The sequence below is a fragment of the Amia ocellicauda genome, chromosome 21 (assembly GCF_036373705.1).
Source record: "Amia ocellicauda isolate fAmiCal2 chromosome 21, fAmiCal2.hap1, whole genome shotgun sequence".
In the NCBI taxonomy this organism is placed as follows: domain Eukaryota; kingdom Metazoa; phylum Chordata; class Actinopteri; order Amiiformes; family Amiidae; genus Amia; species Amia ocellicauda.
In genome coordinates, this window is record NC_089870.1 from 19385227 (window position 1) to 19398936 (window position 13710).

At 42.6% G+C, this 13710-nt stretch overlaps 1 protein-coding gene across 1 annotated transcript; it reads right to left on the reverse strand.

The window, feature by feature from the left end:
* Positions 1-32: 32 nt before the first annotated feature.
* On the reverse strand, positions 33-9656 carry LOC136716880 (melanoma inhibitory activity protein 2-like). Its single transcript, XM_066694288.1, has 19 exons — positions 8601-9656; positions 7485-7616; positions 6344-6365; positions 6122-6210; positions 5945-6013; positions 5580-5690; positions 5318-5389; positions 5061-5165; positions 4424-4546; positions 4019-4130; positions 3577-3623; positions 3255-3345; positions 2492-2630; positions 2064-2132; positions 1852-1912; positions 1457-1492; positions 1117-1184; positions 767-849; positions 33-259 (listed from the first exon to the last, which is right to left on the reverse strand). The coding sequence occupies exons 1-19, from the start codon at positions 8895-8897 to the stop codon at positions 93-95; spliced, it is 1893 nt and encodes a 630-aa protein (XP_066550385.1). The 5' UTR covers positions 8898-9656; the 3' UTR covers positions 33-92.
* Positions 9657-13710: the final 4054 nt, after the last annotated feature.

The window sequence follows — 13710 nt, forward strand, 5'->3', positions numbered from 1 at the left end:
AATACCTAGATAATATCAATGTGTATTGGTTTGTATTTTGGCACTAGAAAGCTTCCATAAAATACCAATTCAATTACAGCCAATTAAAAAAATCAAACAAACAAAAAAAATGGTGCACACAACTCCTGCCGTGTGAACGACACGCGTGTGCCTCGTCCGACCTCAGATGTCCTCCTGGGGAGGGGGCAGTTCTGGTCCCCACACTTTCCACAGCCTGGGGGTGATGGCGTGGGAGGGGGTCCCTGGACACTGTCTCGCACTGATGGGAGAGGAGAAAACAAAAAGGCCGAGTTGACACACAGACACAGGTATTTACATCCCCTTGTCTTCCCATGTGTGACTCCTCACTATTACACGGCTGGACACACATTTCTGTCAGCGCACAATAAACCGATTGAGACGACAAAAACACTCCCAGCCCACAGGCGGAGCCCCTCGAGGGGGAAAGAAGTCGGGGGTCCGCGTGGCAGCGCTCGCCTGCAGTCAGAGCGGTCAGAAGGATTCAAACATCTTCCAGATCCAGCCTTTCCACTGTATGAGGTCTCTGTGCTTGAGGCCGATCCAGGCACACGTGCTGTAGACGCCCCTCCACTGACTCGGCTCCGTTCGCAGGCTGACTGAGTGAGTCGACACACTAAGGCCTCCCAATAAAATACTGCGTTTCAGCCACTCCAGTCAGATTTACTCACACCTGGCCTCAGTGGAGCCTTTCTTTCCTGTCCCCCCCTCAATCAATCATGCTCCAGGAGGTAGGAGTATACGTCACCTCTCAACAGGGAGCTTCCAGGAACGCCCAGAGCAGACGGCTCTCTCTCCACCAGCTCGAGTCTAATCTGAGCCTCTGTGATCCTGCATGAGAACAACACTCGGTGAAAAACTGTGTTTACAAAACAGTCTATTACAACAGAGTCGTTCTGTTCAAATCGTCTGTAAGAAGCGGCACTTTATCAGTACTGTGACTTCATCTCTAAATCCGTCACCTGTGTTTCCTCTCTTTGTTTTTAGAATCAGTTGTGGTCAATTCCATGATCTGGTGTTGCCCGTGCGGTGGCTTGTATGGATGTATGAAATGTGTTCAGACTCCTGAGTGCCAGGATGCTTTGCCGTGGCTCTTACTTCTGTCTGAGGTGGCAGTTCTCTATCCTGAAGTCAGCCAGGTCTCGATCTCCTGCCCTTGCTGCCAGCTACACACACACACAAATAAACAACACAGACAACAAAACCTCAACAAAATGTAAACAATTTACTAAGGTAGATCTCTTTAACACGTGTTATTTATCTGCTATAAAAGAATAATAATAATACAATGAAAGAATAATGACATGCTTATTTTAGATATTGTTTTTAGCTCTGCTACACTTACGGGCCTCCACTGATGATCTAATGTGAAGAGGCTACTGTCTTATGCACGCAAACCAGTGATAACTGACAACTTCAGTAACTCGATCATACATACCCAGTTATAGTGAGCCGTCTTTTCATGGGCAGCGATCTGATGAACACAGAGAAAGCAGATTGTAAGTGACTGAGAGGGACTGCCCGGCTGTATAAAGGAATCTATATCACAAAACCGCGTGAGTGAATCACTGACTCTCTATTTGACACTGTTAAAAGGTGGCCCCATACAGCACGATAAAGACACCCAATTCAGGAAAACATCTTAATATCATCCCTGTTTTCTCACACAGACAAATCAGGTTCCGCTGAAAGTGTCAGTCACACTAAAGCTGAGCTGAGAGTCTGGCCTTCTCCGTTGGGTTTCTTGTCACCAAACTTGCGATATGTCTGCCCCATAGATTGTTCTCTCCTTTGACCTCCATGTTCTGTCGTTTTTACACACAGATAACAAACCTGACTCTTATAGGCCTGTTCAGTTCTCTCCAGCTCTTCTTCCAGTGCCTTAGATCTCTGCCTGCAATGAGATATGTATTTTTTAATCCTACAATGAGCGTTGAGTGTTTTAACTGTCACGCTGTGCAACTTTTCCGGAGTCTAGATCACTGTAGCTGCGCAGATCACGTCTGCCGAATAAATAACTTGTGGGATCGCCGTGTGATCTCTACCTGTAGCTGCTGAGCTCCTCCGCGGCCTCGTCCGCCTGCAGACGCCCCCTCACCTCCACATCCAGCTTCCTGCTCATCAAAGACAACAAAACCAGAGAATCTGCAGTTAGTGCAGAAAAATCTCAAATCCACACAGAAACTCAGTGACTAAAGTTGACCTACACATGAAGTCTCTCACAGTAAAAACTCTTCTCACAAAGGACTTCACCTGGTCAGTGTCAGCTGGTACTGAGGGGGATTTATACTTCAATTCTGTAAACAACCCCAACTTCACCCTAACCCATTCTGCCAGGCTGTCGTTCCCCTCAGTCAGGCGGGTAAAGCCAAAAGCTTCACATAACCACTCACTGACAATAAATGCTAGATCGGGGTTGTGAACTAGTGAAAGTAACCTTGTGTTTCTCGTTTGATCAGACACGATGACCTACCTGTGTAACCTCAGCTCGTTCTCCTGGTGTATCTCAGCCACGATCTGCACCTTCTCCTGGAGTTTCTGAGTAGCGCTGCGGGACCGGGCATTCTCACACTCCAGCAGAGCCTTATCGGCCTGAAGCTTTTCGAAGCGCTCTGCCAACGGGAACGGGAACAAATTACACTCTGACTGAAGCCGTGAGACGCCTGCAAACGTTTCAGCCCTTCAGTCGAGCTCTCCCCCCCATGAAGAACAGACACATTCACTGATATCTGGGCCACAGATGGCACAGTGTAGGGAAGAGATATTGAGGCATGTGTGGGAAAGCAGTATCACTATAAATATGCCCCCCTTTCAAAAAGTGGAGTCATGGTCTGGGCTCTGGACTCCGAGCTGGGGGTCGTGGGTTCAGTCCCAGGCGGGGGACACTGCTGCTGTACCCTTGAGAGAGACACTGTACCTACATTGCTCCAGTCAAAACCCAGCTGTATCGATGGGTCACTGTACTTAAAATAACAATGTGATATAAACTGGATAGTGGCGTCTGCTAAGAAATGTATTAGTAAAAAAGGAGAGATGGATTATTTTATCTTCATGGGACTGCAGGGCTGTGATCTTGTGGAAAACTGCTAATATGAACGATGGCTTTCGGATTGAACTCTAGGAGATCCCGGTGATGACCTCTCTCTTAAAACACAACACAATCCGTCAGCGAGACTTGTGTATGAAGAGATGCGTTCTGTCTGTGAAGGTGTGACTATTGTGTGTTTATTAACTACCTTGGAGATCTTTCCTGGCTTTCCCTTCATCAGCCAGTCTGGCAAAGACCCCGTTTCTCTCTTCCACCACCGATCTTAAGTCTGCATTCATCTGAACGGGAAAAAACAGAAATCAGCTCAATACTGAAGCTTCCCTTCAACGTCCTGTCAGTACAATTAAGATCCTGATGACATAATGGTGGGACAGTTTGATTATTGTCCTCAGCTATCGATTACAAAACGTCTCTGTGATACAGAATCACATGAAACACAAATACAAAGAAATGTAAAGACCAGCTGACACTTTGTATTGTACTGTATTGGGTTTTTGAATGAAACATACCTTTGCTGCATCAAGAAGCTGCTGTACTTTTTGCTTCTGATGTGTATCTGTTTAATACAGGGAGAAAACGTACATATTTTAATATCAAATAAGAAGAGACATTCTTGGTGACAGCATTATCCTATCTTTCTCCAAAACACCCTGATCTATATCGTGTGATGAGCAATGGGAATGATCTATCCTGCAGTCTGGAGATTTCCACCCTATTTAAAAAGGTCTGGATGCCCCACATAAACAGTTATGTCTTCAGAAGAGGTTTTGACTAAAATCACACTGATCTTTGTCAGCTTTATTGATAAACACACAAATGCTTTTATTGCATCCCAGTCCTCACTTGCTTTAAAGAGACTGAAGCTGAACTGTTTCAGTGGGTCGATTCAGGCCACATGATTTTAGGTTTCTATTGCAAAACAGCAAAACACAAACACAAGCTGATCTGTACCTAGACCATCTCCGTTCCCTGGGGCGCCTTTCCCGTTATTGTCCTTCCCATCAGCTTCCTCTTGCAGCTCGGAGTCCCAGTCCGTCAACTTCAGCAGGCGCTGTGTGAGAGTCTGACGGCACACAGAGAGGTCAGGGACCATGTACGAACACACACTCACTCCAGCAGCCCCAGCAGCAAAATCTATCCGTGTCACCGGCTGATGAAACTCATAACGATGGAGATTAACCCAGAGTTGCTGCCCATGCTTTACAATGCCCCACACACAACTTGAGGTTTGATAGCATTCCCGTCTGTATCACCAAAGCTCCCTCAGAACACCTGCAGCTGAACATAGAGAGGCGTCTCTGTGACAGAACAGGCCTCTCAGTTTCTCACTCACTACATGAAAAAACAGTCGTTAACCTGAATGTGCTCGTCCTTATTGGAGCAGTCCTCCTGCATGCTGCTCTGGGAGCTCTCACACATCCTGATCTGCTCAGCGAGGTCATTCAGCCGCTCATCCCACCCTTCTGCTTCTCGTAGAAGCTGGGGAAATAACCAAGCAAAGAAAAATCATGATCAGATATTTCGATCTCGCAGCAGCTGGGCGCTGACTTGTAACAGCGAGCCGTGGTTTGGTCACCTGACACAGGCACCTGAAGCTTAGCGTCACCCTCCCTGTAGACAGGCTGAACTCTCCCAAATAACAGTGCAGAATACACTCGATAAACACTGCTTTCAAGGGCAGATCACCACGTTAAATACTGCTGAGATAAATGCATCAGATAATGTCCAGATATGAGTTTAACTTGCCCCTGATGTGAAGAATAATTTATTTTTCATTATCTCCAAAGTAACTGTGTACAAATTATCTACAGGCAGAGGAATACACCCCCCTTTATCCTGGAACAACAGGACAAGTGCTTCAAAAATATGTATTAACAGCATTGTGTGATGTGAGATGTGAGGATCACCTGCCCCACAGCAACATGCATCACATGAAGCTTTTCTATTTTATAATCTTCACCACTGAGGAACAGAAACATGCAGTGACCCATACCTGGCCTTCACTCTCTCGAAGTTGACAATTCTCCTCTATTGCTGCTTGAAGATTTTTCTTCAGCCGTTCTCTGTTCATTTCGTGTATTTTAAAGATGGTCTGTGCCTAGACAAAAAGGTGTAAACATGTATGTTTGTTAGTTTTTTTAATTAATCTCCTTATGATAAATTCATTTAATTTAATTTAATCATTTAATTTACAAAGGAAACAACACAAATAAACCAAAGTAAATCAAAGTAAGCAGCACATCAGCTTACCTGCTCCATCTGCGATTTCTGCTCTCTGGCTTCTTCCTCCATGTTCTTCAGCGATAACTGCATTCCTGCCAGCTGTCCACAACACACACATTCACTTATTTTCATTACATGGCAATGATTTCCATCTCACCTCAATAAACACAACACAATTCCAGGCTTCAGTTACTGGCCCATATCCATCACACCATTCTCTGTAATAACGAAGACCAAAGAGGTATGATCAGCTCTATAGACCTTTCTTCAGAAAACAGTTCATTCTTACCAGGTCATCTTGCTCTGATCGTGAGGCCTTCTCAGAGTCCAAGTCCTTCTCTATGCGATCCAGTTCGTCCAGTATTTCTCGATTGGACTGCACCAGATCCTTAGACATTTCCTTCAGTAGCAAGAACGAGAAGAAAGTGTCTCAATTCAAAACCTGCTCATTTTCAGCTGTAGAGAATGACGGTGCCAATATGATTTTTATAGTCACAGTGTAGGATTTCTGCAACAGGCAGGACAAAGTCTTCATTAATAAAAGTTTATTCACACCAGGAAAGGGAGAATATTTCTGTGTCTGACTATTTCAGAAAGGAGATTCTCTCTTAGTCAAGTGATTGACTGAAGGTGTTCTGTTATATATTTCATTACCAGCAGGTTTGCCCTCTCGGCTTGTTCTGCAAGTTCGCCATTTCTCAAATCAGCTTCCAGTTGTTCTAACTGTAAAATAAAGATAAATCCATCAATATCTCCAGGCAGCACAAAATTCACTATACAGGTGGATTTACACTCAGATGAAAGGAGAGGAAGTGTGTAAGACCATCTTACTTTCTGTTTGCGTTCGCTGAGGACGTCCAGGACTTTGCATTTCTCCTCAAATGCGTCGGTCACTCTCTGCCCCAGTTTCTTCTCCTTTCCTGGAAAACAAAACAAGATTCTGTCAGTAATTGACTCTACGTTTATAGTCTGTAGGTCTACAGACTTGACTCCCGAATATTGCGATTTGTTCAAACTATATGAATTTCAGTGATAAAATCTCAGTCTACTCACCAGCATACAATCTGCTTTTTATCTGAAAGGGGAAAATATGAGAGAAAAATGTATTAGAAGTTAGCATTAATCAGGTTAAAACTGTTAGTAACAACCTAGAAACTGGAATGTTCTTTACAAAAATATGTAACAATAATTATAATCTTCCATTACATACTATTTTCTATACATTTAACACGATTAATAAGGTATGCCTTTAGCAGTGTAGACTGTGGAGGTTGATATTCTTGCAATAATTGAATTAACCTGCCCTGCACTGCATGCACAGACTGAGTTCTTTACTTCTTTACTTTAGCTTTGAGTAGCTAAACTGACTTTGTGTCAGATAGTACATTTGCATTATAATTCTTGAAACAAGTGTATTTTATTGTACGTGTCACAATGCATTACATACATAACACATGGCCAAGGCTTGCCCATCAGCACACAGCCCTTAACTGGCCTTGGAACTACAGGCATCTTGATCACCTTTACTGGGGGCTCAGTCTCATGGGACGACCGTCCCCCTTTTCAGCCCCTGAGAATGGATCAGTGCCTGGACAATGTCCACCAGGAACACTTTCAGAGTGTCAAACCTCCCTCTCCCAAATGCTTCGACATCACGGCGCTAAAGCAACCAGCTATTATTGACGGCAATATCAAGAAGCTGCCAAAAAATCTGCCGATGCAATTTTAGAGGTGTGTGAAACAGAGCTAGCATCATGTCTGCCAAGCGTACACCGCCCATGTGTGTATTGTATTGCTTCACAATTTAAGGGCAAGACACCAGCAATTAATAATAATAATAATAATAATTCAACTACTATTAAATAATTATATTGATTATATTGGTATTATTCAGAGGGCTGTCGTAGCAGGATCGTTCAATCTCTGGCATTTCTGAGGTTTTACCAAACGTCCGAAAGTTGGTCACGTGACAATCACATCGCTTTTTACTTTTCTTGGGGCTCATATATACAGACAGTCCATGACTGAGAACAAGTAAACACAAAGACACCATTTCTACCAGACAGTAATGTTATGTTAAGAGTCGGCACAATAACATCAGCCTATGCAAACCCTCTTGTTCCAGATTGTGAAATGAATCCTCCTTTTTCTCCTAATAAAGTAACAAATTATATAGAAACTCAAATACACTTACTGAACGAAAGGCTCTGCAGAGGAACATCAATATGAATATTCCTCCCAAAAATGCCATTAGGGGGACCACTTCCCAGGGCAGCCCAGAAAAGTGTGGTCTAGGCATCTTACTCCCTGGCACAAATGAGACAGCCTGAAGAGAAAGTATGTGTTACACAACAGACACACAATGAGTGTACAGCCTGCATGTTAAGAGATAAACATTGTACACCTATTCATGATCTAATCTTTTAAACAATCAGCACACAAATAAGGCTTCTTGACATGTGAAACATGGTTCAGGTCACCATCGTTAGTCAAGCAGACTGCGGGAGAGTCTGAGCCAGGAGAGCTGCACCAGTATTGGTGTTAAAATCCTGCTTTATCCCTCATTACACTGGGATTTGCCTTATTTCACAACCCTGCCATTTTAACACTCATCAATGCAACATTATTGCGTTCACACAGCCATTATTCTGACCAAGGAAATGAGGATTATCTTTTCCCTTCGGACAGCACCATGATCTCACATTGCATGGCAAGTGTCACTTTATTATATATATTGTTGTATTACAAGCTAACTTATATAAATATTGTTTCAATTAACTATCATTTGGACAGTAGACTGCATTCAGAGCATGTGTGAGATCATTTGATAGCAAATTGTCTATCAGATGAGTCCTATTATTGACCAACGGCACAGCAGATGCACAAAAACCACAACTAGTTGTTTCTTAAGTCAACTTCATGTAACGCCAAACAGGGCAAAATATGGATGACAAGAGTCTGGCTTTGACCCAGATCACTCACTTCACCACTTGAAGCTTTTTAATGAAGAACTGTTATGGTAAAATAACGACTTGTAAAAGAAGAAATGTGTCAGTCATGGCACCTTGAGTATCTCTATGATCACAAAAATACAGATAATGTACCAAGTTCAAATGTTCAAAATAGCCACAGTCACAGACATCACTAGAAATAGCTATACAGGTACCATTTTCTTGCACTGGCTACCAGATCGTTTTGAAGACAACAAATAAATCAAGAACAAAAACTGAAGCTTTTTATATAGATAATTAAAAAAACATACATACATACATATCAATCAATGCAATAATTATGCAGGATGTTCACTTACGTGCTTCACCTCCTCCACGTCTAAGGAGTAGAACACTTTTGCTGTCATGCGAGTACCAGTAGTAGCTGTAACAACTATGTCCTTAATTCCTTCCTCTGTCTTTGTATCTGTGTTCACTGAGGTCGATTCGTTTTTGCTCAATGAAACACAAGAGTGAGTCGGAGAAATCGCCGAGATTAAAATCGCACGTGTTATAGCCAGGCACAGAGTCACCAACTGTGTACAATGACCTTGACGTACGTGCCTAGAGACCTCCCCATTGGTGACGTGTATATTGCTGTTTGTGACGTCATACATTATAGAACGCTGGACAGTACGCCCAAACAGCACTTCATACCGGCCCAGAACAAGCTTAACCAATTACAATACGTGTCGTTAAATAAATGCATAACACATCTATAACATCGTGCACTTGGGACACAATCTTTATATTGTATGGCACCCCTTTATCTTGTCCTGATGACGTTGTAAAAACTCAACAACCTCTCACATCAGACTCAGATCATTATTCCATATGATATCCCTCCATATTAGCTTCCGTATGAAACTCAACAATAAATGTCTTTTTACTCACATTATGCACAGTACAGTAGCCTATGCATATGCATTGTAGCCTCTACAGCTGTGTAGCAGCTACTCCCCCTGCAATCAGACTCAAATGCGGGTGTTTGTGCACAGAAAAATTAGGAGAAATGTAGCTACTCACACTTGTTGTCACTTGCTAACAACGTGACATCTCTGACACTGACAAAGCGTCCACATCAGGGACCAGTTTCTGAGTAGTTGGGGATTTTCATGATGTGGTTCAGATGCCCGTGTGAGCCGAGGGCGCAGGTCGCTCTTGCTCAGGTCCATTATGGGGGACGGCGGCTCACAGCACAGCATCTCTGAGGACAACATGTTCAAGTCCACGTCGGCGATGCAATCAAAGCAGCATCTCTCGGCCTGGCGGGTCATTTCTTGTGATCAGCCCAGCGCCTAGTGGACACAATGGGAACTACACGTCTTCATTACTGTAGTTTCAGAGATGATGTGTTTTAGGAATTTAAATGTTTGACTTCCCTGCCCTGGACTGAAACTGTTAGATCAGGCAAATTTCCTTCCCAATGACAAATGGTCCCACAATTCAATTATAACCTGAATTCCAAGCACAATAAACTATAATCTATAAGCAATGATGTAATTAGAGTGTTGCTCTCTTGCAAGATCTGTATTAATTATTATTATTATTATTATTATTATTATTATTATTATTATTAGTAGTAGTAGTAGTATTAGTAGTAGTTATTGTTATTAGTAGTAGTAGTAGTAGTAGTAGTAGTAGTAGTAGTATTAGTCTATTGTTCTATTAGAAGATTATTATCTGTAGTATTTGTATTACTATTTACTAAGGTGGTGAAATGCAACAAAAACATTTCCACCACAACATAAAAACTTTTCCACCACAACACAACAAATACTTTTCCTCAATAGAAATAAGGAGGAAGGTCTGACTTTAATTGAGACCTGGGGGAGAATCTGTTTGGTAGCATTATGAATTAAATAACTGCTAAATTGATACAGCAGGGGAGCTGTTTGAAGCTGTTTGAAGATCTAATTGTCTCCTATAATTGATGTGCTCACAATAGGATATAAACTTATCTTGGACTGGTGTCGCTCCTTGCTTGAGACCACTCTCCCCCGTATACTGTGTGTCACAGCCGAGAAAATGGGTCATTCTATGAAACGGTGCCCTTTATAGTATGAACTACGTTTAAATTAAACAAATTTGTTATTATATGTGTTTGTTTCTCATAAGATAAACTGAAAACAAACCATTTAATGCTTGTATTAGGCATTTAAAACACTTTCATAGTCTTCATTTTGACCTGTCCCCCGATATGGTTTTCCAACTTGTAATAGCCATTAATCTAATAAAATTAAGTAATATTATTTTTTGTTTTTAATAATGTAAAGTTAAATGTGTCCTTTCAGTCCTGAAATATACACTCACCTAAAGGATTATTAGGAACACCTGTTCAATTTCTCATTAATGCAATTATCTAACCAACCAATCACATGGCAGTTGCTTCAATGCATTTAGGGGTGTGGTCCTGGTCAAGACAATCTCCTGAACTCCAAACTGAATGTCTGAATGGGAAAGAAAGGTGATTTAAGCAATTTTGAGCGTGGCATGGTTGTTGGTGCCAGACGGGCCGGTCTGAGTATTTCACAATCTGCTCAGTTAGTGGGATTTTCACGCACAACCATTTCTAGGGTTTACAAAGAATGGTGTGAAAAGGGAAAAACATCCAGTATGCGGCAGTCCTGTGGGGGCGAAAATGCCTTGCTGATGCTAGAGGTCAGAGGAGAATGGGCCGACTGATTCAAGCTGATAGAAGAGCAACTTTGACTGAAATAACCACTCGTTACAACCGAGGTATGCAGCAAAGCATTTGTGAAGCCACAACACGTACAACCTTGAGGCGGATGGGCTACAACAGCAGAAGACCCCACCGGGTACCACTCATCTCCACTACAAATAGGAAAAAGAGGCTACAATTTGCACAAGCTCACCAAAATTGGACAGTTGAAGACTGGAAAAATGTTGCCTGGTCTGATGATTCTCGATTTCTGTTGAGACATTCAGATGGTAGAGTCAGAATTTGGCGTAAACAGAATGAGAACATGGATCCATCATGCCTTGTTACCACTGTGCAGGCTGGTGGTGGTGGGGATGTTTTCTTGGCACACTTTAGGCCCCTTAGTGCCAATTGGGCATCGTTTAAATGCCACGGCCTACCTGAGCATTGTTTCTGACCATGTCCATCCCTTTATGACCACCATGTACCCATCCTCTGATGGCTCCTTCCAGCAGGATAATGCACCATGTCACAAAGGTCCAATCATTTCAAATTGGTTTCTTGAACATGACAATGAGTTCACTGTACTAAACTGGCCCCCACAGTCACCAGATCTCAACCCAATAGAGCATCTTTGGGATGTGGTGGAACGGGAGCTTCGTGCCCTGGATGTGCATCCCACAAATCTCCATCAACTGCAAGATGCTATCCTATCAATATGGGCCAACATTTCTAAAGAATGCTTTCAGCACCTTGTTGAATCAATGCCACGTAGAATTAAGGCAGTTCTGAAGGCGAAAGGGGGTCAAACACTGTATTAGTATGGTGTTCCTAATAATCCTTTGGTGAGTGTATATTTCAAATACAACTATAATTTAGTCATGTCCCTAGTCTTCCGTCAACCCTGTTACTTTTATGAAAATCACCCTGTGGACTATTTCACAAATTACATGACTCTCAGCAAGTGGCATCATCTGGCTCTTTTGAACAGCATGGTGCAAGGATAAGGACATGTTTCCTGCTTTTAATAGATTTAATAAATGTTTTCTAATGTTTGACAGAGTGGGACAAGCTTATCATGTCAACCGTTACCCTTAATTAATGTAGTAAACATATCTATATATATATATATATATACACTCACCTAAAGGATTATTAGGAACACCATACTAATACTGTGTTTGACCCCCTTTCGCCTTCAGAACTGCCTTAATTCTACGTGGCATTGATTCAACAAGGTGCTGAAAGCATTCTTTAGAAATGTTGGCCCATATTGATAGGATAGCATCTTGCAGTTGATGGAGATTTGTGGGATGCACATCCAGGGCACGAAGCTCCCGTTCCACCACATCCCAAAGATGCTCTATGGGGTTGAGAACTGGTGACTGTGGGGGCCAGTTTAGTACAGTGAACTCATTGTCATGTTCAAGAAACCAATTTGAAATGATTCGACCTTTGTGACATGGTGCATTATCCTGCTGGAAGTAGCCATCAGAGGATGGGTACATGGTGGTCTTAAAGGGATGGACATGGTCAGAAACAATGCTCAGGTAGGCCGTGGCATTTAAACGATGCCCAATTGGCACTAAGGGGCCTAAAGTGTGCCAAGAAAACATCCCCACCACCACCAGCCTGCACAGTGGTAACAAGGCATGATGGATCCATGTTCTCATTCTGTTTACGCCAAATTCTGACTCTACCATCTGAATGTCTCAACAGAAATCGAGAATCATCAGACCAGGCAACATTTTTCCAGTCTTCAACTGTCCAATTTTGGTGAGCTTGTGCAAATTGTAGCCTCTTTTTCCTATTTGTAGTGGAGATGAGTGGTACCCGGTGGGGTCTTCTGCTGTTGTAGCCCATCCGCCTCAAGGTTGTACGTGTTGTGGCTTCACAAATGCTTTGCTGCATACCTCGGTTGTAACGAGTGGTTATTTCAGTCAAAGTTGCTCTTCTATCAGCTTGAATCAGTCGGCCCATTCTCCTCTGACCTCTAGCATCAACAAGGCATTTTCGCCCACAGGACTGCCGCATACTGGATGTTTTTCCCTTTTCACACCATTCTTTGTAAACCCTAGAAATGGTTGTGCGTGAAAATCCCAGTAACTGAGCAGATTGTGAAATACTCAGACCGGCCCGTCTGGCACCAACAACCATGCCACGCTCAAAATTGCTTAAATCACCTTTCTTTCCCATTCAGACATTCAGTTTGGAGTTCAGGAGATTGTCTTGACCAGGACCACACCCCTAAATGCATTGAAGCAACTGCCATGTGATTGGTTGGTTAGATAATTGCATTAATGAGAAATTGAACAGGTGTTCCTAATAATCCTTTAGGTGAGTGTATATACTGTTAGGTCCATAAATATTTGAACAGCAACACAATTGCCATCTTTTTGGCTCTGTACGCCACCACAATGGATTTGAAATGAAACAATCAATATTTGATTGAAGTGTAGACTTCCATCTTTAATGTGAGAGTAGTTACATCCATATTGGGTGAACGGTGTAGGAATTACACCGATTTGTATATGTGGTCCCCCCAATTTTAAGGTTTCAAAAGTAATTGGACAAACTAATATAATCATGAATTAAACTGTGAGTTTCAATACTTGGTTGCAGATCCTTTGCAGTCAATGACTGCCTGAAGTCTGGAACCCATAGACATCACCAGATGCTGGATTTCTTCCCTGGTGATGCTCTGCCAGGCCTGCACTGCAGCTGTCTTTAGTTCCTGCTTGTTCTTGGGGATTTTGCCTTCAGTTTTC